A 24,305-nucleotide genomic window follows, 5' to 3' on the forward strand; every position below is an offset into this window, starting at 1 on the left:
GTGTGGCTGGCCTTCTCCCCACACACTTTTCCTCTGCCTGGGAGTCACCAGAGGAGTTGGGGGGCTCAGCCCCCACAGTCTCGCAGCAGGATGTTGTAACAGCCGCTGGAAACCCCATCGGGCTGGGACAGAACATATTCTCCTCCCCTCCCCTGCCCAAGAGTCACCGGAAAAGCCTTGGCCAGGCTGGATCTGGCCAGCCCTGCCTGACCCTGGCAGAAGCCGGGCTGCCACCTTACCTGTTCTGAGGCCTGAAGGAAAAGGAAGTTCTCAGCCTCATCTCAACACTGTATGTGTATTCACAGATGCACACACAGCTTACTCTGTGGTTATATGAGGTGTCAGTACCTCAAAATTTGCTTCTGATAGGTCTCTGTCTTTTCCACTGGAAATTAACAGGTGCTTATAGAGAACTGTTTCTTCTTTAACTAAAATCCAAGTTGTGTTAACGCATAACATTTACATGTCCCTGCCTCTCTCTGGGAATCCTCTTCTTGTCCTGGAAAGTTCCTAAACAGGGATCTGAGTGGTGATTTTCACAGAGTGCCCCAATATCTCAGGCGACCTTCACTCAAACTTTCAGTTTCAGGTGATGCTTCGCATTCTGCCTTCGAAAACTTGTCAAAAACCACACTGGAGCTCCCCTTAACTCTTTCTCCACTGCTCTGAGCCACTTTTGTTGCGGAAATACTTTTTCATCCTTTTATCTTTCTTTAAGTCAGACTTTCAGCTCGACCCAGCACCTCCAGCGTGTGGGGAAAAGCCACTCTGTGGAGAGCCAAGTGTGCACAAAACAGCCTTGAAATTTTATTGGAATGAAGGGACAGAGTTTCCACAGCCTGACCCCCGTGGGGTTTCTGTCTCGAGGTTTCAGAGGACGCAGCCTCCTTTTATCCCAAACTCTCAGCCATACGTTGCCCTCTTCCTTTCCCCATTGGCGGAGGCACAGGGAAGGTGCAGTATATTTGTATATTTATAGGATGCCTTGGAGTGGCTGCCTGGAACAGAGGCCAGACACGATTACCAGAATGAAAGCAAGGATTTATTCAAAGCCTTCAATAGACACACCTGGGGATGGGAAAAGCCTCCGAGAGGCTCCACCCAAGATGGACAATGGTCTGGAGTTTTTCATACAATTATTGGTTTGGTCTGTTCACATATCAGGGGTTAATCCTCCAATTACAGCTTCAGGCAATGAAGTCATATTCCCACAATTTGCTAATGCCTGAACTCACTTTTGTTTATACATTTCGGGACCTGAGACAGTGAGGTGTCCTTGAGTTTCAGGCCTAGAGAGGAATTGTTTTGTCTGGATAAAACAGGAGAACAGCAGCTGACAGGCTGTGGAGTTTTAGAGTTCCACACTAAAGCAGTACAGGAGCTGAAAAAGATAAAAGGGAAATCCTAACGCATCATATACACAGGGATGAGGTTCCTGTCAGCTGTGTCTCCTCTTGAGGCTGCACAGCCCCAGCTCCTGCAGCCTTGCCTGGTGAGAGAGATGCACCAGTGCCTTCATCATCCTCAGAGCCTGTGCTGGACCTGCTGCAGGATCTCCATGTCCCACCTGTCCTGAGGAGCGCAGAGCTGGACATGGCACTGGACAGTGATGGACATGGCAGTGGACAGGGCTGGATGCAGCACTGGGCAGAGGTGGACACAGCACCGCACACAGCACTCCTGATGTGCCTCACTGGGCAGGGCAGAGGGGCACCATCACTCCCTGATCTCCTGGCCCAGCTCCTCCTGATGCCCCCTGGATCCCTCCTGGCCCCAGGCCACACGGCCAGCTCCACTGGTCACCCACCAGCACCCCCAGGTCCCTCTCCAGAGCTGCTCCTGCAGGTCCCCCCAAGCCAGTGATGGCACTGGTGCTGAATTGGGCTAAACCAGCCCAAATCACCAACCCTGAATGATTCCTCTCCCATATTCCTGCTTGGAATGAAATGTGTGTGAGGTTCCTCCTTTGGGAAGGGGAGGCTCCCCAAGGATCCTGGGTGAGGTTGAGAGAAAGAGACGTTCCCAGGAGTGTTGGTGTGGGGAGTGACCTCGAGCCCTGCTTAGGAATTGTCTCCTTCTGCTGGCTGTGACAGAATTCTTTAATGGCAATGTTCTGATAGAATCGTTTGATAAAATAATTTCAATGGGATTCTTTAATGAATTGTTTTGATAGAATCGTTTAATAGAATTGTTCTGATAGAGTTTCATTAGCTGAATCGTTCTGCTACAATCGTTTAATAAAACTGTTCTGATGGAATTCTTTAACAGAATTGTTCTGACAGGGTTATTTAATGGAACGGCTTTGCACAAAGGCTTTGGTGGCCACGGTGGTCACAGTGGCTGTGGGTCAAGGACTCTTGGTGATGATGGTGGTCACGGTGGCCTTGGTGGCTGTAGTGACCACGGTGGCCATCGTGGCAGTGGTGGCCACAGTGACCTTGGTTGAGTCGAGTCGACTCGAGTTGAGCCGAGCGCCCGCCCCGCCCCATGCCGGCCCCGGGGCTCTGCAATGGTTCGGGATGGAGCCACCTTAAAGCCCGTCCGGTGCCAGCCCTGCCATGGGCAGGGACATCTTCCCCTGGCCCAGGCTGCTCCAGGACCCCCAGCCTGGCCTTGGACACGGGCAGGGAGCGGGCAGCCACAGCTCCTCTGGGCAACCTGTGCCAGGGCCTCACCACCCTCACAGGGAAGGATTCCTCTCAATATCCCATCTCGGATTCTTCTCGAGTGAGAAGCCATTCCCCTTGTCCTGTCCCTCCGTGCCCTTGTCCAAAGTCCCTCCCTGTTGCAGTCCTGCCGGCTTTACCTCGGCCGGGGTCACGATGAACGACACGGGAAATGCAGAATCGAGTTCGGTCTTGGTTGTTTATTACATTTTATCTATTTACGGTATTTACAGCTTGAGCTCCAACTTGCCGCTTAGAGAAACGAGGTAAAATGGAGAGCGTCTGACTTTCACCGAGGCTATTTAAGAGACAATTACCCAATACCAAAGTGACACCTCAAGTATTTATGTTTTGGACCCAGTAACGACCATTCGAGGTTTGCGACGCTGACACCCTTTACCAAATTAGAGAAGGCCACCCAGATCTGTGGAGAAGACGGAAGAAGAAGGTGAAGAACTCAGACAACACCCTGAATCCTCCATCTTGCCACACACACATTGCTATATACCAAAAACCCCAAACCTGAGTTTTCACCCTGCGAGATCACACAAAAACCATTCCAACTGCTCACCCAAAATCCCTGTGCCGTCACACAATCTCGGAAGCCTGTTCCAAGGCCTCAGGTCAAATATGGTGCCTGCCTGAGGGTCAGAACCCCTCAGCTCAGAAAGCCTGAAATTTTCAGCTTCCAGGGTTCCAACACCTCCCCAGCTCTCCTGGAGCTCCTTTAGTCAAGAAGGGGCTTTGGTGTCTTCTTGGATCACTCTCCAGTCTGAATACCTCCAGGTGTCTCCAGAGAAGAGGGGCTTCACCCCTCAAAACCTCTCCATGGGCTCCTTTGGACCTGCTCCAGCAGCTCCACATCTTCTCTGTGCTGGGGCCCAGAGCTGGCAGAGTGATCCCGGTGGGAATGTCTCATGGTGGGAAGGGCTCAGTGCTTGCCCCGCTCCCATCCCAGAACCAACACCCCACACGGAGCACGTGAAACGGACTCCCGTGGCTCCCTCTGTTTCTCCGAAGAGGAAACGCGCCCAGCGGCAGCGGCGCAAGGCTTTCGGTGCCGTGGGAACTTGGCAGCCATGATGGGAAGATGGCTGCCCCGCGGCCGGCTGGCACGGGTTATCAATCTCCGAGGGTCCAGCCTTTGCGGGGAAGTGCCAAAAAATTAATTTCGGCCAGACTGATCTTCAGGGGTGTTTTGTAAAGCAAGGGGTTTAGCGCAGAAAAAAAAAAAACCAAAATGACAAACGTTACAAAAAACGAATAAAAAGCGGCGCGCAGGTGTCTGAGGAACCTCGGACACTTTGCTAAGACACTCCCAAAAGCTCTTTGCTTCCTTTTGTGCGCTTTCTTAAATATTGAATGTTCTAGGAGGGAAAACCGGGCTTGCAGCCAATAGGATCCTCGGGAGGCTTTGAGTGACACTCTCAGGGCCCAATCCAGGTTCTTGTGCCGGCGCTGAGCCAATCGCTGCCAGGAGGGGAGGGGAAAAACCTCGGCAAACTTCCTAAAATGTCTGTGGAGGGAAACGGAAATGCTTTCCCCTAATTGGGAACACCTGCTGGGGGCGTGGGCGGCGCTTTACCGCGCCTTTAAAGCAAAATATCTGAAATAAAAATTATCTGAAATGACACACATATATATATATATAAAATATATATAATTTATTGAACATATTTAAAAATAGGTTATAAAACATATAAATTATAAAAGATATCAGTTATAAAATGTAAAATATAAATTTCCAGAAAACGGAAATGTTTTAATAAAATAAATATAAAAATTGTTATATATATATATATATATAATGAAATAAAAATATGAAATACGAAACACGAAATATGAAATATAGAATGAAAATATAAAATAAAAGTATAAAATCCATTTATATAAAATATAAAATATAAAATATAAAATATAAAATATAAAATATAAAATATAAAATATAAAATATAAAATCCATTTATGTAAAATATAAAATATAAAATATAAAATAAAAAATCCATTTATATAAAACATAAAATATAAAATATAAAATATAAAATATAAAATATAAAATATAAAATATAAAATATAAAATATAAGAATAAAATCCATTTATATAAAATATAAAATAAAAGAATAAAATCCATTCATATAAAATATAAAATATAAAATATAAAATATAAAATATAAAATATAAAATATAAAATATAAAATATAAAATATAAAATATAAAATATAAAATATAAAATATAAAATATAAAATATAAAATATAAAATGTAAAATATAAAATATAAAATATAAAATAAAAAATATAAAATATAAAACTAAAAAAATCGAATATAAAAAATAAAATATAGAATGTAAAATATGAAATATAAAATATAGAATATAGGATATAGAATACAAAATATAAAATATAGTTTATAGAATGCAGACTCTAAAAGAAAAAATAAAAATTAAAAAAAAATATAAAATCTATCTTTACAAAACACAAAATATAAATCTATGTAAAAATAAAACCGTTTATATAAAATAAAAACTTGGGAGGTTGGGCCCCGTCCAGCCCGGCCCGCAGGAATTTGTCACCTCCCGAGGACACTTTGTCACCGCAGCCGGGACAAAGTGGAGCCGGGGACGGTTCATCTAAAAATAAAACTTCAATACAAAATACAGATTCCTGTAAAAGATAAACTTACATCAAATCCAAAATACTGATCTCGATAAAATAGACATTTCTATCAAATATGAAATACAGATTCCGATGGAATATAAATTTATGTCAAATATAAAATACAGATTTTGGCAAAATATAAATTGATATCCAGTCTAAAATACAGATTCCTATAAAATATAAACCGAAATACAAAATACAGATTTTGATAAAATATGAGTTTCTGTCGAATGTGAAATACAGGTTCCTATAAAACCTGAATTTCTATCAAATATAAATTACAGATAATATTAAATTGATATCCAATCTAAAATAGAGATTTTCAGAAAATATAAATTTATTTCCAATCTAAAATACGGATTCCTATAAAATATCAATTTCTATAAAATCTAAAATACGGATTTCGATAAAATATCAGTTTCTATCAAATATGAAATACAGGTTCCTTTAAAATATTAATTTACTTGAAATGTAAAATATGCGTCTAAAAATATAAAGAACAATATATAAATTTATATAAAACATAAATATTTATAAAGGTAGAGTAAAAATATAGAACAGAAGAAATATTTCTGTAAAATATCAAATAAAAACTCCTATAAAATGTAAATATTATATAAAAATCTATTTCTAAAAAATATAAAATACAAACGTCTATAACAATATAAATGGTAAAAGATATAAAATACAAAATACAAATTTCTTTAAAACATAAATGTTTTTATATAAAAAATATAAATATATATAATAGTATTAAATATGAAATACAGAATTAAAAATGCAAAATATAAAAGACAAAAATAAAAAATAAAATTAAAAAAATTAGGATCAATTTATACGTAACACAAAGCCTAAATTAATATAAAATAAAAGCATTTATTAAAAAATCTAAACCGGGAGGTTGGGCCCCCTCCAGGCCCCGCCCGCAGGAATTTGTCACCTCCCGAGGACACTTTGTCACCGCAGCCGGGACAAAGTGGAGCCGGGGACGGCTGCCAGACCCCCCGGCCCAAAACGGCTCCAAAACTGCCAAAAAACGGCCCAAAAACTGCCCAAAATGGCCCCAAAACTGCCCGAAAATGGCCCCAAAACGGCCCCAAAACGGCCCAAAAACGGCCCAAAAACGGCCCAAAAATGGCCCCAAAACTGCCCAAAATTTGCCCAAAAACGGCCCAAAAATGGCTCCAAAATGGACCCAAAACTGCCCCAAAACTGCCCAAAAAACTGCCCCAAAACTGCCCAAAAATAGACCGAAAATGGCCCAAAAACTGCCCAAAAATGGCCCAAAAATGGCCCGAAAACGGCCCAAAAACGGCCCAAAAATGTACCCAAAACTGCCCAAAAATGTCCCAAAAACGGCCCAAAAACGGCCCCAAAACTGCCCAAAAATGGGCCAAAAACGGCCCCAAAACTGCCCAAAAATGTACCCAAAACTGCCCAAAAATGGCCCAAAAATGGCCCCAAAACTGCCCAAAATGGCCCAAAAACGGCCCCAAAACAGCCCCAAAATGGCTCCAAAACAGACCTAAAACTGCCCAAAAATGGCTCAAAAATGTACGCAAAACTGCCCAAAAATGGCCCAAAAATGGCCCCAAAACTGCCCAAAAATGGCCCCAAAACTGCCCAAAAATGGCCCAAAAACGGCCCCAAAACTGCCCAAAAACTGCCCCAAAACTGCCCAAAAACGGCCCCAAAACTGCCCAAAAATGGCCCAAAAATGGCCCAAAAACGGCCCCAAAACTGCCCAAAAATGGCCCAAAAACTGCCCAAAAACTGCCCCAAAACTGCCCCAAAACGGCCCCAAAACGGCCCAAAAATGGCCCAAAAACTGCCCAAAAATGGCCCAAAAACTGCCCGAAAATGGCTCCAAAACAGACCTAAAACTGCCCAAAAATGGCTCAAAAATGTACCCAAAACTGCCCAAAAATGGCCCAAAAACTGCCCCAAAACTGCCCAAAAATGGCCCAAAAACTGCCCAAAAATGGGCCAAAAATTGCCCAAAAATGGGCCAAAAATGGCCCAAAAACTGCCCAAAAACTGCCCCAAAAGCTGCCCAAAAATGGCCCAAAAACTGCCCCAAAACTGCCAAAAAATGGCCCAAAACTGCCCAAAAACGGCCCCAAAACTGCCCAAAAATGGCCCAAAAACGGACCTAAAACTGCCCCAAAACTGCCCAAAAATAGACCGAAAATGGCCCCAAAACGGACCCAGAAATGGTCCAGAAACAGCCCCAAAAATGGACCAAACGTGGACCTAAAATGGACCGAAAATGGCCCCAAAATGGCCCAAAAATGGCCCCAAAACTGCCCAAAAATGGGCCAAAAATGGGCCAAAAATGGACCAAAAATGGGCCAAAAATGGACCAAAAAATGACCAAAAATGGGCCAAAAATGGACCAAAAATGGACCAAAAATGGCCCCAAAACTGCCCAAAAATGGGCCAAAAATCGACCAAAAATGGACCAAAAATGGGCCAAAAATGGGCCAAAAATGGACCAAAAATGGACCTAAAATTGCTCAAAAACTGCCCCAAAACTGCCCAAAAATGGACAAAAAATGGACCAAAATGGGCCAAAAATGGACCCAAAATGGGCCAAAATTGGACCAAAAATGGCCCAAAATGGGCCCAAATGGGCCCAGAAACGACCCTATAGCGACCCCAAAACGGCCCCATAGCGAAACTCCTGCCCCACAGCCACCTCCCCGCCCCATAGCGACCCCAAAACGACCCCAAATGGACCAAAAATGGCCCCAACACCGCCCCAGACCAGCCCCATAGCAAACCCCGGCCCCATAGCGACCCCAAAACGGCCCCATAGCAAACCTCGGCCCCATAGCGAACCCAAAACGGCCCCATAGAGACCCCAAAACTGCCCCATAGCAAACCCCGGCCCCATAGCGGCCCCAAAACGGCCCCATAGCAAACCCCGGCCCCATAGCGGCCCCAAAACGGCCCCATAGTGACCTCCGGCCCCATAGCGACCCCAAAACTGCCCCATAGTGACCTCCGGCCCCATAGCGACCCCAAAACTGCCCCATAGCAAACCCCGGCCCCATAGCGGCCCCAAAACGGCCCCATAGTGACCTCCGGCCCCATAGCGACCCCAAAACGGCCCCATAGCAAACCCCCTGCCCCATAGCGACCCCCCTGCCTTCATAGCGACCCCAAAACTGCCCCAAATCGGCCCCAAAACTGCCCCATAGCAAACCCCCTGCCCCATAGCGACCCCAAAACGGCCCCATAGTGACCTCCGGCCCCATAGCAACCCCAAAACGGCCCCATAGCGACCCCAAAACTGCCCCATAGCAAACCCCCGGCCCCATAGCGACCCCAAAACGGCCCCATAGAGACCCCAAAACGGCCCCATAGAGACCCCAAAACTGCCCCATAGCAAACCCCTGCCCCAAATCGGCCCCAAAACTGCCCCATAGCAAACCCCTGCCCCATAGCGGCCCCAAAACGGCCCCATAGCAAACCCCTGCCCCATAGCGACCCCATAACAGCCCCATAGTGACCTCCGGCCCCATAGCGACCCAAAAGCGACCCCATAGAGACCCCAAAACTGCCCCATAGCAAACCCCGGCCCCATAGCGACCCCATAACGGCCCCCCCACCCCATAGCGACCCCCCCCCGCCCCACAGCGGCCCCAAACCGGCCCCACAGCGCCAGGAGAGGTGCGAGATAAGCGCCCCCCGCCCCTCCCCCCCCCCCGCCATGTCCCGATATAGCCGCGACAGTGACGGGGCTGTCACCACCCCCCGCTGTGGGGGGACACTGGCCAGGGACCCCCTGCCCCATAGAATGCCCTAAAGGGGAATTCCCGTCTCTGCCCCACAGAATTCAGTGAAAAAGGATTCCCTGCCCCATAGGATCCCCTAAATAAAAGATCCCTGCCCCACAGAATGCCCTAAAACCCCACAGAACGCCCTAAAAGGGAATCGTCTTCTCCGCCCCATAGAATTCCATAAACAGGGACTGCCTGCCCCATAGAATGCCGCGAAACCCCATAGAATCCCCTAAAAGGGAATCCTGGTCTCCGCCCCATAGAATTCACTAAATAAGGATTCCCTGCCCCATAGAATGTCCTAAATAAAACATTCCTGCCCCATAGAATCCCCTAAAAGGGAATCCTGGTCTCCGCCCCATAGAATTCACTAAATAAGGATTCCCTGCCCCATAGAATGTCCTAAATAAAACATTCCTGCCCCATAGAATCCCCTAAAAGGGAATCCTGGTCTCCGCCCCATAGAATTCACTAAATAAGGATTCCCTGCCCCATAGAATGTCCTAAATAAAACATTCCTGCCCCATAGAATCCCCTAAAAGGGAATCCTGGTCTCTGCCCCATAGAATTCACTAAATAAGGATTCCCTGCCCCATAGAATGTCCTAAATAAAACATTCCTGCCCCATAGAATCCCCTAAAAGGGAATCCTGGTCTCCGCCCCATAGAATTCACTAAATAGGGATTCCCTGCCCCATAGAACGCCCTAAAACCCCATAGAATCTCCTAAAAGGGAATCATCTTCTCTGCCCCATAGAATTCACTAAATAAGGGATCTCCTGCCCCATAGAATTCCCTGATCTTCTGCCCCATAGAATGCCCTAAAAGGGATCCCCTGCCCCATAGATTGCCCTAAATAAGGGATCCCCTGCCCCATAGAATCCCCTAAAAATGAATCCTCATCTCTGCCCCATAGGATTCTAAAAAGGGACCCCCCTGCCCCATAGAATCCCGTGAATAAGGGACATTCCTGCCCCATAGAGACCCCTAAATAAAACATCCCTGCCCCATAGAATCCCCTAAAAACGAATCCTCTGCCCCATAGAATCCCCTAAATGAGGGATGCCCCCGCCTCTGCCCCATAGAAACTCCGCCCCATAGAACCCCCCACCCCCCGAACGCCACCCCAGGGCTCCCCCTGCCCCACACCTCACGCTATGGGGCGGACACGGGGCGGGGGCTCAAACCCCACAGAAACCCCATAGGAGAGGGGGGGGAGGAGGGGAAGTGTGGGGCCGCCCCCTCCCCATAGCTCCGCCCCATAGCTCCGCCCCACAGCCCCGCCCCACAGCGCGCCCTATAAAACCTGTGGGGCCGCGGGGCTGCTGGAACTGCGGCTGTGGGGCAGAGCCAGAGGGTGAGAGGGGCGTGTGGGGCGGGGGGGCTGTGGGGTGATGGGGATCTATGGGGCACACGGGGATCTCTGTGGGGCTTAGAGTGGATCTATGGGGCACGGGGCGGGTTGTGGGTCACAGGGGGTCTGTGGGGCTCTTGGGGGTCTCTATGGGGCACGGGGGGTTCTATGGGGTGATGGGGATCTATGGGTCTGTGGGGCACAGGGTGGGTTGTGGGGCACACAGGGATCTATGGGGCGCATGGGGATCTATGGGGTGTAGGAAGGTCTCTGTGGGGCACGGGGCAGGTTGTGGGTCACACAGGATCTATGGGTCACACGGGGGCCTATGGGGAGCACGGGGATCTATGGGGCACAGGGCGACTTGTGGGGTGCACCGGGATCTATGGGGTGTATGGGGCGCATGGGGATCAATGGGGCACACGGGGATCTATGGGGCACACAGGGCTCTATGGGGCGCACAGGGATCTATGGGGTGTATCGGGGTCTCTGTGGGGCGCAGGGAGGTCTCTGTGGGGCGTGGGGCAGGTTGTGGGTCACACAGGGGTCAGTGGGTGTCTCTATGGGGCGCGGGGTGGGTCTATGGGGCACACAGAGGTCTATGGGGCAGACATGGGATCTGTGGGGCACACAGGGTCTCTATGGGGCAGGCAGGGATCTATGGGGTGCGTGGGGGTCTCTATGGGGCACCGGGCAGGTTGTGGGTCACACAGTGATCTATGGGGTGCACGGGGATCTATGGGGCACGGAGGGGATCTATGGGGCACAGGGGGGATCTATGGAGCACGGAGGGGATCTATGGGGCACAGAGAGGATCTATGGGGCACAGAGGGGATCTACGGGGCACAGGGGGGATCTATGGAGCACGGAGGGGATCTATGGGGCACAGGGGGTCTATGGGGTGTATGGGGATCTATGGGGGTCTCTATGGGGCACAAGGCAGGTTGTGGGGCACAGAGGGGATCTATGGGGCACAGAGGGGATCTATGGGGCACAGAGGGGGTCTACGGGGCACAGAGGGGATCTACGGGGCACAGAGGGGATCTATGGGGCACAGAGGGGATCTATGGGGCACAGGGGATCTATGGGGCACAGAGAGGATCTATGGGGCACAGAGGGGATCTACGGGGCACAGAGAGGATCAATGGGGCACAGAGGGGATCTATGGGGCACAGGGGGGATCTATGGGGCACGGAGGGGATCTATGGGGCACAGAGGGGATCTATGGTGCACAGGGGATCTATGGGGCACACACAGGATCTATGAGCACAGAGGGGATCTATGGGGCACAGAGGGGGTCTATGGGGCACAGAGGGGATCAATGGGGCACAGAGGGGATCTATGGGGCACACACAGGATCTATGGGGCACAGAGGGGATCAATGGGGCACAGAGGGGATCAATGGGGCACAGAGGGGATCTATGGGGCACACACAGGATCTATGGGGCACAGAGGGGATCAATGGGGCACAGAGGGGATCAATGGGGCACAGAGGGGATCTATGGGGCACAGGGGGTCTATGGGGCACAGGGGGTCTATGGGGTGTATGGGGATCTATGGGGTCTATAGGGGTCTCTATGGGGCACAAGGCAGGTTGTGGGGCAGACGGGGATCTATGGGGCACAGCGATCTATGGGGCACAGAGGGGATCAATGGGGCACAGAGGGGATCTATGGGGCACACACAGGATCTATGGGGCACAGAGGGGATCAATGGGGCACAGAGGGGATCTGTGGGGCACAGAGGGGATCAATGGGGCACAGAGGGGATCTATGGGGCACACACAGGATCTATGGGGCACAGAGGGGATCAATGGGGCACAGAGGGGATCAATGGGGCACAGAGGGGATCTATGGGGCACACACAGGATCTATGGGGCGCAGCCCCTCACCCCCCATATCCCCCCAGATTTTCCTTCACCACCCGACCCAGCTGACCCACAGATCCCAGGTGAGGGGGGCGCCGCTGTGGGGCAGGGGGTGGGCGGGGTCTGTCCCCGTCCCCCCACAGGTGACAATGGGGACAATGTCCCCATGGGGCGGAGGGGGGTCACTTGGGGGTCGGGGGTGACCTTGGGGCCCCATGGATGACCTTGGTGACCGGTTCGTGACCTTGGTGGCCCATTGATGACATTGATGACTATGGTGACCCATTGATGATTGGTGACCCATCGATGGCATCAATGACTGGTGACCCATTGATGACCATGGTGACCCATTGATGATTGGTGACCCATCAATGACTATGGTGACCCATTGATTATATTGATGATTGGTGGCCCATTGATGACACTGATGACCATGGTGACCCATTGATGACATTGATGACTGGTGGCCCATTGATGACCCATTGATGACACCGGTGACCCATCGATGACCCATTGATGACATTGGTGAGCCATTGATGACTGGTGACCCATTGGTGACCCATTGATGACATTGGTGACCCATTGATGACCCATTGATGACACCGGTGACCCATTGATGACATTGATGACTGGTGACCCATTGATGACCCATTGATGACACTGGTGACCCATTGATGACACTGGTGACCCACTGATGACCCATTGATGACATTGGTGACCCATTGATGACCCATTGATGACATTGATGACTGGTGACCCATTGATGACACTGGTGACCCATTGATGACATTGATGACTGGTGACCCACTGATGACCCATTGATGACATTGATGACTGGTGACCCATTGATGACCCATTGATGACACTGGTGACCCATTGATGACATTGATGACTGGTGACCCATTGATGACACTGGTGACCCATTGATGACATTGATGACTGATGACCCATTGATGACACCGGTGACCCATTGATGACATTGATGACTGGTGACCCATTGATGACCTATTGATGACACTGGTGACCCATCGATGACCCATTGATGACATTGGTGACCCACTGATGACCCATTGATGACGTTGATAACCCATTGATGCCATCGATGACTGGTGCCCCACTGATGTCACTGATTTCCGGTGACCCACCCATGACCCCGCCCACTCTCCGGGTGGCCTGGTGGTCCCTCCCCGGTCCCCTCCACGTGTCCCCATCCCCCCGGCAGCGATGGCGGACGCGGTGCTGGCAGCCCTGGGCCCGGCGGCGCCGTTCCTGCGGCCGGGCGAGCGCGAGCGCCTGGCGGCCACCACGCGACCCTTCGACCCCCGCGCCGAGTGCTTCGTCCCCCACCCGGGACACGAGTTCGTCAAGGGACGGGTGGTGGAGAGGCAGGGCGGGAACGTCACCGTGGAGACCGAGATGGGAGAGGTGACGTCACAGGGGTCACGGGGGGTCACGGAGGGCTTGGGGACATTGGGGGCATTGGGGTCACAGGGGACGTTGGGTGGGAATGTCACCGTGGAGACCGAGATGGGTCAGGTGACATCACAGGGGTCACGGGGGGGGAGGGGGGGTCACAGGGTCATGGGGGGCTTGGGGACCTCGGGGTCAAGGAGGACTCGGGGGGTCATGGGGATCTTGGGGTCACAGGGGTCACAGGGGACATTGGGTGAGATGCCACCATGCAGATCAAGATGGGCGAGGTGACGTCACAGGGGTCACGGGGTCATGGGAGGCGTGGGGACACTGAGGTCACAGGGACCTTGGGGTCACGCAGGGGTCACAGGGAACATTGGGTGGGATGTCACCATGGCGACCATGATGGGTCAGGTGACACCCAGGGGCCATGGGGACCTTGGGGTCACGGGGGGCTTGGGGTCATGCAGGGGTCACAGGGACATTGGGTGGCATGTCACCATGGAGAGCGACCTGAGACAGGTGACACCCAGGAGGGATCACGGGAGGGGTCACAGGGTCACGTGGAGACCCTTGGGACATTGGGGACATTGGGCGGGATGTCACCATGGAGACCAAAATGGGACAGGTGACATCACAGGGGTCACGGGGTCATTGGGGTCATGGAGACCTCGGGGTCATGGGGAGCACAGGGACCTTGGGGTCACCGGGAGGTCATGGGGTCAAAGGAACCTCTGGGTCACCCAGGGGTCACAGGGTGACATCGGGTGTGACGTCACCACCGAGCTGCCACCACGGAGGTGGCGCTGACCCCTCGGTGACCTCTCCGTGACCCCGTGCGACCCCCGCGCAGACGGTGACGGTCAAGGAGGGCGACGTCCACCAGCAGAACCCGCCCAAGTTCGACAAGATCGAGGACATGGCCATGCTGACCTTCCTGCACGAGCCCGCCGTGCTCTTCAACCTCAAGGAGCGCTACGCCGCCTGGATGATCTACGTGAGGACCCCGGAAACGGGCGGGGCAACCTCAAAAATGGGCGGGGCAGCCTAAAAACGGGGAGAGGGCGTCAAAAAATGGGCGGGGCAGCCTCAAAAATGGGCGGGGCAGCCTAAAAACGGGGAGAGGACGTCAAGAAAGGGGCGGGGCAACCTCAAAAATGGGCGGGGCAGCCTCAAAAACGGGGAGAGGGCGTCAAAAAATGGGCGGGGCAACCTCAAAAATGGGCGGGGCAGCCTCAAAAACGGGGAGAGGACGTCAAGAAAGGGGCGGGGCAACCTCAAAAATGGGCGGGGCAGCCTCAAAAACGGGGAGAGGGCGTCAAAAAATGGGCGGGGCAACCTCAAAAACGGAGAGTGGGCATCAAAAAATGGGCGGGGCAGCCTCAAAAATGGGCGGGGCAGCCTCAAAAACGGGGAGAGGATGTCAAAAAATGGGCGGGGCAACCTCAAAAACGGAGGGCATCAAAAAATGGGCGGGGCAACCTCAAAAATGGGCGGGGCAGCCTAAAAACGGGGAGAGGGCGTCAAAAAATGGGCGGGGCAACCTCAAAAATGGGCGGGGCAGCCTCAAAAACGGGGAGAGGGCGTCAAAAAATGGGCGGGGCAGCCTCAAAAATGGGCGGGGCAGCCTCAAAAACGGGTAGAGGATGTCAAGAAAGGGGCGGGGCAACCTCAAAAATGGGGAGCAGATGTCAAGAAAGGGGCGGGGCAACTTCAAATTGGGGGTGGGACCTCAAAAAATGGGCGGGGCAACCTCAAATTAGGGGTGGGACCTCAAAAAATGGGCGGGGCAACCTCAAAAATGGGGAGAGGATGTCAAGAAATGGGGGCAGGACCTCGAAAAATGGGTGGGGCAACCTCAAAAACTGGGCGGGGCAACCTCGAAATGGGAGTGGAAGTGAAAAAATGGGGATTGGAGCACAAAAATTGGGGGTGGAACCTGAAAAATCGGGGGTGGGACCTCAAAAAATGGGCGGGGCAACCTCAAAAATGGGGAGAGGATGTCAAAAAATGGGGGCGGGACATCAAAAAATGGGCGGGGCCGCAAAAATGGGGGCGGGACCTCAAAAAATGGGCGGGGCACCATCAAAAAGTGGGGGCGGGACCCTAAAAAAGAGAAGTGGGAACCCCAAAACACGTGTGGGACCCCAAAAAGGCGGCGCCTTAAAAATGGGGGCGGGACCACCGGAAATGGGGTGAGACCGTCCAAACATGGGTGGGGCAAGCTCAGAAATGGGGGCGGGACCTTAAAAATGGAGGCGGGACCCTAAAAAATGGGGGTGGGAACCCCCGGACCACGAAATCTCCAATCCTTGGACCCCCAAAAGCCCCAAATCTCCAATTCTTGGACCCCCAGACCCCCAAAATTAATTTCCAACCCCTCCAGACCCCAAAATATCCAAACCTCGACCCTCCAAAGCCCCAAAATTTCCCATCCCTGAACCCCCCCGACCCCAAAATCCATCCCCAGACCCCAAAAATTTCCAACCTGGAATCCCCCAGACCCCAAAATTCTGATCCTTGGACCCCCAAAAGCCCCAAATTTCCAATTCTTGGACCCCCAGACCCCCAAAATTAATTTCCAACCCCTCCAGACCCCAAAATATCCAATCCTTGGACCCCCAGATCCCAAACCCCCAAAATCCATCCCCAGACCCCAAAATTTCCAATCCTTGGACCCCCAAAAGCCCCAAAATTTCCAATCCTTGGACACCCCAAACCCAGAAATTTCCAACCCCTGGACCCCCCCAGACCCCAAAACTTTTTGGGGACCCCCTGACCCCCCCAAATTCCCGTGTCCCCCCCCACCCCAGACCTACTCGGGGCTGTTCTGCGTCACCGTCAACCCCTACAAGTGGCTGCCGGTCTACGACCCCCAAGTGGTGGCGGCCTACCGGGGCAAGAAACGCAACGAGGTCCCGCCCCACATCTTCTCCATCTCCGACAACGCCTACCAGTACATGCTCACCGGTGAGGGGGACCCCCAAAACTGGGATGGGGACCCCCCCAAAAAAAAAATCCGGGGAACGAAAAAAAATCCCGAAGGTTTTGGGAGGGGTTGGAAAAAAAAAAATCCCGAAGTTTTTGGGGGTTTGGGAAGGTGGGGGAACCCAAAATTTGGGGGGTTTTTGGTGGGGAACCCCGAAGTTTTGGGGGTTTGGGAGGCGGAGAACCCCAAATTTTTCATCGGATTGGGTGAAGAACCCAAAAATTCTTAGGGTTCGGGAGGTAGAGAACCCCAAAATTTGAGGGATTTTTGGTGGAGAACCCCAAAGCTCGGGGCTTTCCGGTGGAGAACCCCAAAAAATTCGGGGTTTGGGAGGAGGAGAACCCCAAAAATTTCACCAGATTTGGCGAAGAACCCCGAAATTTTGGGGGGGGTTGGAAGGTGGAGAACCCCGAAATTTGGGGGACTTTTGGTGGGGAACCCCGAAATTTTCGTCGCCTCTGGTGGAGAACACCAAAATTTCCATCAGTTAGGAACTGGACAACCCCAAAATTTTCGTCAGATTTGGTGAAGAACCCCCGAAATCTTTTGGGGTTCGGAGGTAGAGAACCCCAAAATTTGGAGGGTTTTTTTTTGGTGAGGAACCCCAAAATTTCCAACAGTTAGGAACCCCAAAAATCTTCATCGACTTTGGTGAAGAACCCCGAAATTTTGGGGTTTGGGAGGTGGAGAACCCCAAAATTTTGGGGTTTTTTTGGTGGAGAACCCCAAAATTTCCATCGGTCGGGAACTGGAGAACCCCAAAAATTTGTAAATCTGGGTGGAGAACCCCGAATTTTTGGGGGTTCGGGAGGTAGAGAACCCCAAAATTTTCGTCAGATTTGGTGAAGAACCCCGAGATTTGCGGCGTTTGGAAGGTGGAGAACCCCAAAATCTTGGGAATTTTTTGATGGAGAACCCCAAAATTCCCATCCGTTGGAAAGTGGAGAACCCCAAAATTTTAATCAGATTTGGCGAAGAACCCCAAAATTTTTGGGAGTTTGGAGGGTGGAGAACCCCAAAATCTGAGGGTTTTTTTTGTGGAGAATCCCAATATTTGGGGATTTCCGGTGGAGAACCCCAAAAATTTCGGGGTTTGGGAGGTGGAGAACCCAACTATGTGGGGGATTTTTTTTGGTGGAGAACCCCAAATTTTCCATCAGTTGGGACATGGAGAACCCCAAAATTTTCATAAGATTCGGTGAAGAACCCCGAAAATTTTGGTGAAGAACCCCAAAATTTGAAGTATTTTTTTGCTGAGAACCCCAAAATTTTGGGCTTTCCAGTGGGGAACCCCCAAAAAATTCCGGGGTTTGGGAGGTGGAGAACCCCAAAAATTTGGGGACTTTTGGTGGGGAACCCCGAAATTCTCGTCGCCTCTGGTGGCGAACACCAAAATTTCCATCAGTTAGGAAGTGGACAACCCCAAATATTTCATCGGATTTGGTGAAGAACCCCCCCCGAAATCTTTTGGGGTTCGGAGGTAGAGAACCCCAAAATTTGGGGTGAGGTTTTTTTTTTTGGTGAGGAACCCCAAAATTTCCAACAGTTAGGAACCCCAAAAACCTTCATCGACTTTGGTGAAGAACCCCGAAATTTTGGGGTTTGGGAGGTGGAGAACCCCAAAATTCCCATCCGTTGGAAAGTGGAGAACCCCAAAATTTTAATCAGATTTGGCAAAGAACTCCGAAATTTTGGGGGTTTGAGAGGTGGAGAACCAAAAATTTTGGGGGGTTTATGGGGTGGGGAACCCCAAAATTTTCCTCACTTTTGGTGCAGAACCCCAAAATCTTCGCCTGGGAGGGAGGAGAACCCCAAAATTTCGGGGATTTGGGAAGTGGAGAACCCCAAAATTTTCATCAACTTTGGTGAAGAACCCCGAAAATTTTGGTGGAGAACCCCAAAATTTCCATCCGTTGGGAACTGGAGAACCCCAGAAATTTGTGAATCTGGGCGGAGAACCCCGAATTTTTTGGGGTTCCCTCCAAAATTTGAGGGGTTTTTGCTGGAGAACCCCAAAATTTTGGGCTTTCCAGTGGGGAACCTCAAAAAATTTCGGAGTTTGGAAGGTGGAGAACCCCAAAATTTTCATCGGATTTGGCGAAGAACCCCGAAATTTTGGGGTTTGGGAGGTAGAGAACCCCAAAATTTGTGGGGTTTTTTGGGGGGGAACCCCCCAAAAAATCTCCATCACCTTTGAACCCCAAAATTTCCACGACTTTTAGTGGAGAACCCCAAAATTTGGGGATTTGGGGAGGTGGAGAACCCCAAAATTCTCATCAGTTGGGAGGTGGAGGGTGGAGAACCCCCCAAATTTTGATCAAAATTGGTGAAAACCCCCAAATTTCCATCATTTGGGAAGGGGAAAAAAGCTCAAATTTTCATCTTTGGTGGAAAACCCCAAAATTTTGGGATTTGGGGAGGTGGAGAACCCCAAAATTTCCATCATTTGGAGGGCGGAGAACTCCAAAATTTTGGGGGTTTGTGAAGCGGAGAACTGCAAAAATTTGGGGGGACCTTCGGTGGAGAACCCCAAAATTATCTTCATCCTTGGTGGAGAACCCCCCAAAACCTCCATCCCCTCCGAACCCCCAAAATTTTCGTCATTTTTGATGGAGAACCCCAAAATATTTGGGGATTTTTTGGTGCAGGACTCCAAAATTTCCCTCACCTTTGGTGAGGAACCCCAAAATCTTCATCTCCGTCAGCACCCACCAGAACGTACTCACCGGTGTGGGGGAACCCCGAAAACCTCAAAAAACGCCATGGGCACCCCAAAAACTGGGATGGGGACTCCAAAAAAACGCCGGGGGAGGAAAAAAATTCCCGAAATTTTGGGGGTTTGAGGAGGTGGAAAAAATCTGGAATTTTTCATCTTTGATGAAAATCCCAAAATTTGCGGATCTTTGGTGAAGAATCCCCAAAATTTTGGGGGGTTTGGGAGGTGGAGAACCCCAAAATTTCCATCAGTTGGAGGGTGGAGAACCTCAAAATTTTGGGGGGGATTTATGGTGGAGAACCCCAAAATTATCTTCATCCTTGGTGGAGACCCCCCCAAAATCTCCATCCCCTCCGAACCCCCAAAATTTCCCTCACCTTTGGTGGGGAACCCCAAAAATCTTCCTCGAATTTGGTGGGGGACGCCAAAAATCTTCACCTGCGGTGGAGAACCTCGAAATTTCCATCGCCTGTGACGGAGAACCCCAAACTTTTGGGAGTTGGGAGGTGGAGAACCCCAAAATTTTCATCGTTTTTCATGGAGAACCCCAAAATTTTCACCGTTTTTGGTGGAGAACCCCAAAATTTCACCGTTTTTTCATGGAGAGCCCCAAAGTTTTCACCGTTTTTGGTGGAGAACCCCAAAATTTTCATCGTTTTTCATGGAGAACCCCAAAATTTTCACCGTTTTTGGTGGAGAACCCCAAAATTTGCACCGTTTTTGGTGGAGAACCCCAAAATTTTCATCGTTTTTGGTGGAGAGCCCCAAAATTTTCACCGTTTTTGGTGGAGAACCCCAAAATTTTCACCGTTTTTTCATGGAGAACCCCAAAATTTCCCTCAAGCCCAAAATCTCCCTCACCTTTGGTGAGGAACCCCAAAATCTTCATCACCTTTCCTGGGGCCCCCCCAAAAAATTCTCCTCACCTGTGGTGGAGAACCCGAAAATTCGGGGGATTTTGGGAGGTGGAGAACCCCAAAATCTCCCTCGACCTTTGACCCCGATTTTCCCTCCCACAGACCGCGAGAACCAATCCATCCTCATCACGTGAGTGTCCCCCCCCAAAACTCCGCCCACGAGTGACCCCTGGGTGACCCCTGGGTGACCCCTGGGTGACCTGTGACTTCTGGGTGACCTCTGACTTCTGTGTTACCCCTGGGTGACCTCTGACCCCTGGGTGACCTCTGTGTGACCCCCTGGGTGACCAGTGACCTCTGGGAAACCCCTGGGTGACCCTTGTGTGACCCCTGTGTGACCTATGACCTCTGGGGTGGTCTCTGGGTGACCCCCGTGTGACCCCTAACACCTGGGATGACCTCTGGGTGACCTCTAACCTCTGGGTGACCTCTGGGTGACCCTGTGTGATCTATGACCCCTGGCTGACCTCTGTGTGACCCCCAAATGATCCTTGGGTAACCTCTGACCTCCAGATGACCTCTGACTTCTGGGGTGATGTCTGGGTGACCCTTCAGTGACCCCCGTGTGACCTCTGCCCCCCGGTGACTCCTGGGTGACCCACAAATGACCCCAGAGTGACCTCTGGGTGACCTCTAACCTCTGGGGTGACCTCTGGGGTGACCCCTGGGTGACCTCTGGGGTGACCCCTGGGTGACTGCCAAATGACCCCATGGTGACCTCTGGGATGACCTCGGGGTGACCTCTGTGTGACCTCTGTGTGACCCTTGGGTGACCTCTGTGTGACCCCTGGGTGACCTCTGGGTAACCCCTGGGGTGACCTCTGGGTGACCTGTGACCTCTGGGTGACCTCTGTGTATCCTGTTACCTCTGGGGTGACCCCTGGGTGACCTGTGACTTCCGGGTGACCTCTGACCCCTGGTGTGACCCCTGGGTGACTTCTGTATGACCCCTGGGTGATCTGTGACCTCTGTGTGACCTCTGGGGTGACCCCTGGGTGATCCCCAAATGACCCCATGGTGACCTCTGGGATGACCTCGGGGTGACCCCCAAATGACCCCTGGGTGACCTCTGGCCGACCTCTGTGTGACCTGTGAACTCTGTGCGACTTCCGACCTCTGTGTTACCCCTGGCTGACCCCTGGCTGACCCCTGGCTGACCTGTGACCCCCGGGTGACCCCTGACCCCCCGCGTGACCCAGGGGCGAGTCGGGGGCCGGCAAGACGGTCAACACCAAGCGCGTCATCCAATACTTCGCCAGCATCGCCGCCATCGGCGAGCGCAAGAAGGAGGCGGCCAATAGCAGCAAGGTAGGCGTGGCCGGACCGGTGGGCGGGGTCTCGGGGGGTGTGTAGCCACGCCCATGGGCGTGACCAGTCCCCGCCCACCGCAGGGCACCCTGGAGGATCAAATCATCCAGGCCAACCCCGCCCTGGAGGCGTTCGGCAACGCCAAGACCGTGCGCAACGACAACTCCTCGCGCTTCGTGAGTGGGGCGGGGTCCGTGGGGCGGGGTCTGTGGGGCGGGGTGTGTGGGGCGGGGTGTGTGGGGCGGGGTCTGTGGGGCGGGGTGTGTGGGGCGGGGTGTGTGGGGCGGGGTCTGTGGGGCGGGGTGTGTGGGGCGGGGTCTGTGGGGCGGGGTGTGTGGGGCGGGATGTGTGGGGCGGGGTCTGTGGGGCGGGGTGTGTGGGGCGGGGTCTGTGGGGCGGGGTCTGTGGGGCGGGGTGTGTGGGGCGGGGTCTGTGGGGCGGGGTCTGTGGGGCGGGGTCTGTGGGGCGGGATGTGTGGGGCGGGATGTGTGGGGCTGGGGGTGTGGGGCGGGATGTGTGGGGTGGGATGTGTGGGGCGGGGTGTGTGGGGCGGGGTGTGTGGGGCAGGGTGTGTGGGGTGGGATGTGTGGGGCGGGGTGTGTGGGGCGGGGTGTGTGGGGCGGGGTGTGTGGGGCGGGATGTGTGGGGCGGGGTCTGTGGGGCGGGGTGTGTGGGGCGGGGTGTGTGGGGCGGGATGTGTGGGGCGGGGTCTGTGGGGCGGGATGTGTGGGGCGGGATGTGTGGGGCGGGGTGTGTGGGGCAGGGTGTGTGGGGTGGGATGTGTGGGGCGGGGTGTGTGGGGCGGGGTCTGTGGGGCGGGGTCTGTGGGGCGGGGTCTGTGGGGCGGGGTGTGTGGGGCAGGGTGTGTGGGGCGGGGTGTGTGGGGCGGGGTGTGTGGGGCGGGGTGTGTGGGGCGGGGTCTGTGGGGCGGGGTGTGTGGGGCCGGGTGTGTGGGGCGGGATGTGTGCGGCCGAGTCTCTAGGGTCCATGGGGAAGGATCTATGGGGCAGGAACTGTGGGGCAGGGTCTATAGGGTTGGATCTATGGGGCAGGACCTGGGGTTGTGGGGCGGGGGATGTGTGGGGCGGGTTGTGTGGGGCGGGATGTGTGGGGCAGGATCTGTGGGGCAGGATGTGTGGGGCATGGTCTTTAGGGTTGGATCTATGGGGCTGGGGCTGTGGGGCAGGATCTGTGGGGCTGGGGGTGTGGGGCAGGATGTGTGGGGCGGGATTTATGGGGCATGGTCTTTAGGGTTGGATCTATGGGGCAGGATCTGTGGGGCGGGGTCTATAGGATTGGATCAATGGGGCAGGACCTGGGGTTGTGGTGCGGGGGATGTGTGGGGCTGGGGGTGTGGGGCAGGATCTGTGGGGCAGGATTTATGGGGCATGGTCTTTAGGGTTGGATCTATGGGGCTGGGGCTGTGGGGCAGGATCTGTGGGGCAGGGGCTGTGGGGCGGGATGTGTGGGGCAGAGTCTATGGGGTGGGGATTGTGTCTATGAGAACATCTATGGGGCAGGGTCTGTCTCTGTGGGGCAGAGTCTAAAGGTCTGTGGGGCAGGATCTATAGGTCAGGACCTATAGGGCAGGATCTATGGGGCACAGGGATCTCTGGGGCACAGGGATCTCTGGGTCCGATCTATGGGGCACAGGGATCTATGGGGCACAGGGATCTATGGGTCAGTTCTATGGGGCACAGGGATCTATGGGTCCGATCTATGGGGCACAGGGATCTATGGGGCACAGGGATCTATGGGTCAGTTCTATGGGGCACAGAGATCTATGGGTCCGATCTATGGGGCACAGGAATCTATGGGGCACAGGGATCTATGGGGCACTGGGATCTATGGGTCCGATCAATGGGGCACAGGGATCTATGGGGCACTGGGATCTATGGGTCCGATCTATGGGGCACTGGTATCTATGGGGCACAGGGATCTATGTGTCAGTTCTATGGGGCACAGGGATCTCTGGGTCCGATCTATGGGGCACAGGGATCTATGGGGCACAGGGATCTATGGGGCACAGGGATCTATGGGTCCGATCTATGGGGCACAGGGATCTATGGGGCACAGGGATCTATGGGGCACAGGGATCTATGGGGCACAGGGATCTATGGGTCCGATCTATGGGGCACAGGGATCTCTGGGTCCGGCTCTTTGTGTGGGGCAGGACCCACAAGTGTCCCCCCATTGCCCCTTCAGGGGAAATTCATCCGCATCCACTTCGGGGCCACCGGGAAACTGGCGTCGGCCGACATCGAGACCTGTGAGTGCCCACGGCCGCGTGTCCGAACTGACCGCTGACCGCGTGTCCGAACTGACCGCTGACCGCTGGCCGTGTGTCCGAACTGACCGCTGGCCGCGTGTCCGAACTGACCGCTGGCCGCGTGTCCGAACTGACCGCTGGCCGTGTGTCCATGTGTCCGAACTGACCCCTGGCTGCGTGTCCATGTGTCCAAACTGACCCCTGGCCGCGTGTCCGAACTGACCGCTGACCACGTGTCCAAACTGACCGCTGGCCGCGTGTGCGAACTGACCACTGGCCGCGTGTCCGAACTGACCGCTGACCACGTGTCCGAACTGACCGCTGGCCGCGTGTCCGAACTGACCGCTGACCACGTGTCCGTGTGT

General features: G+C 52.7%; 1 protein-coding gene across 1 annotated transcript in view; it reads left to right on the top strand.

Moving 5' to 3' along the window:
* The first annotated feature begins 13,552 nt into the window (after window positions 1-13,552).
* The window catches only part of LOC136299803 (myosin-6), a 39,615-nt gene continuing 28,862 nt past the window's right edge, over window positions 13,553-24,305 (top strand). The window contains exons 1-7 of the mRNA XM_066201787.1: window positions 13,553-13,753; window positions 14,595-14,738; window positions 16,555-16,711; window positions 20,466-20,493; window positions 21,563-21,671; window positions 21,755-21,847; window positions 23,877-23,940. Of these exons, the coding sequence (XP_066057884.1) occupies window positions 13,553-13,753; window positions 14,595-14,738; window positions 16,555-16,711; window positions 20,466-20,493; window positions 21,563-21,671; window positions 21,755-21,847; window positions 23,877-23,940 (796 nt within the window). The remainder of the gene's footprint in view (window positions 13,754-14,594; window positions 14,739-16,554; window positions 16,712-20,465; window positions 20,494-21,562; window positions 21,672-21,754; window positions 21,848-23,876; window positions 23,941-24,305) is intronic.

The sequence above is a fragment of the Chamaea fasciata genome, unplaced genomic scaffold, assembly GCF_029207755.1.
Source record: "Chamaea fasciata isolate MVZ Bird 193981 ecotype frontalis unplaced genomic scaffold, bChaFas1.0.hap1 SCAF_1, whole genome shotgun sequence".
In the NCBI taxonomy this organism is placed as follows: Eukaryota; Metazoa; Chordata; class Aves; order Passeriformes; family Sylviidae; genus Chamaea; species Chamaea fasciata.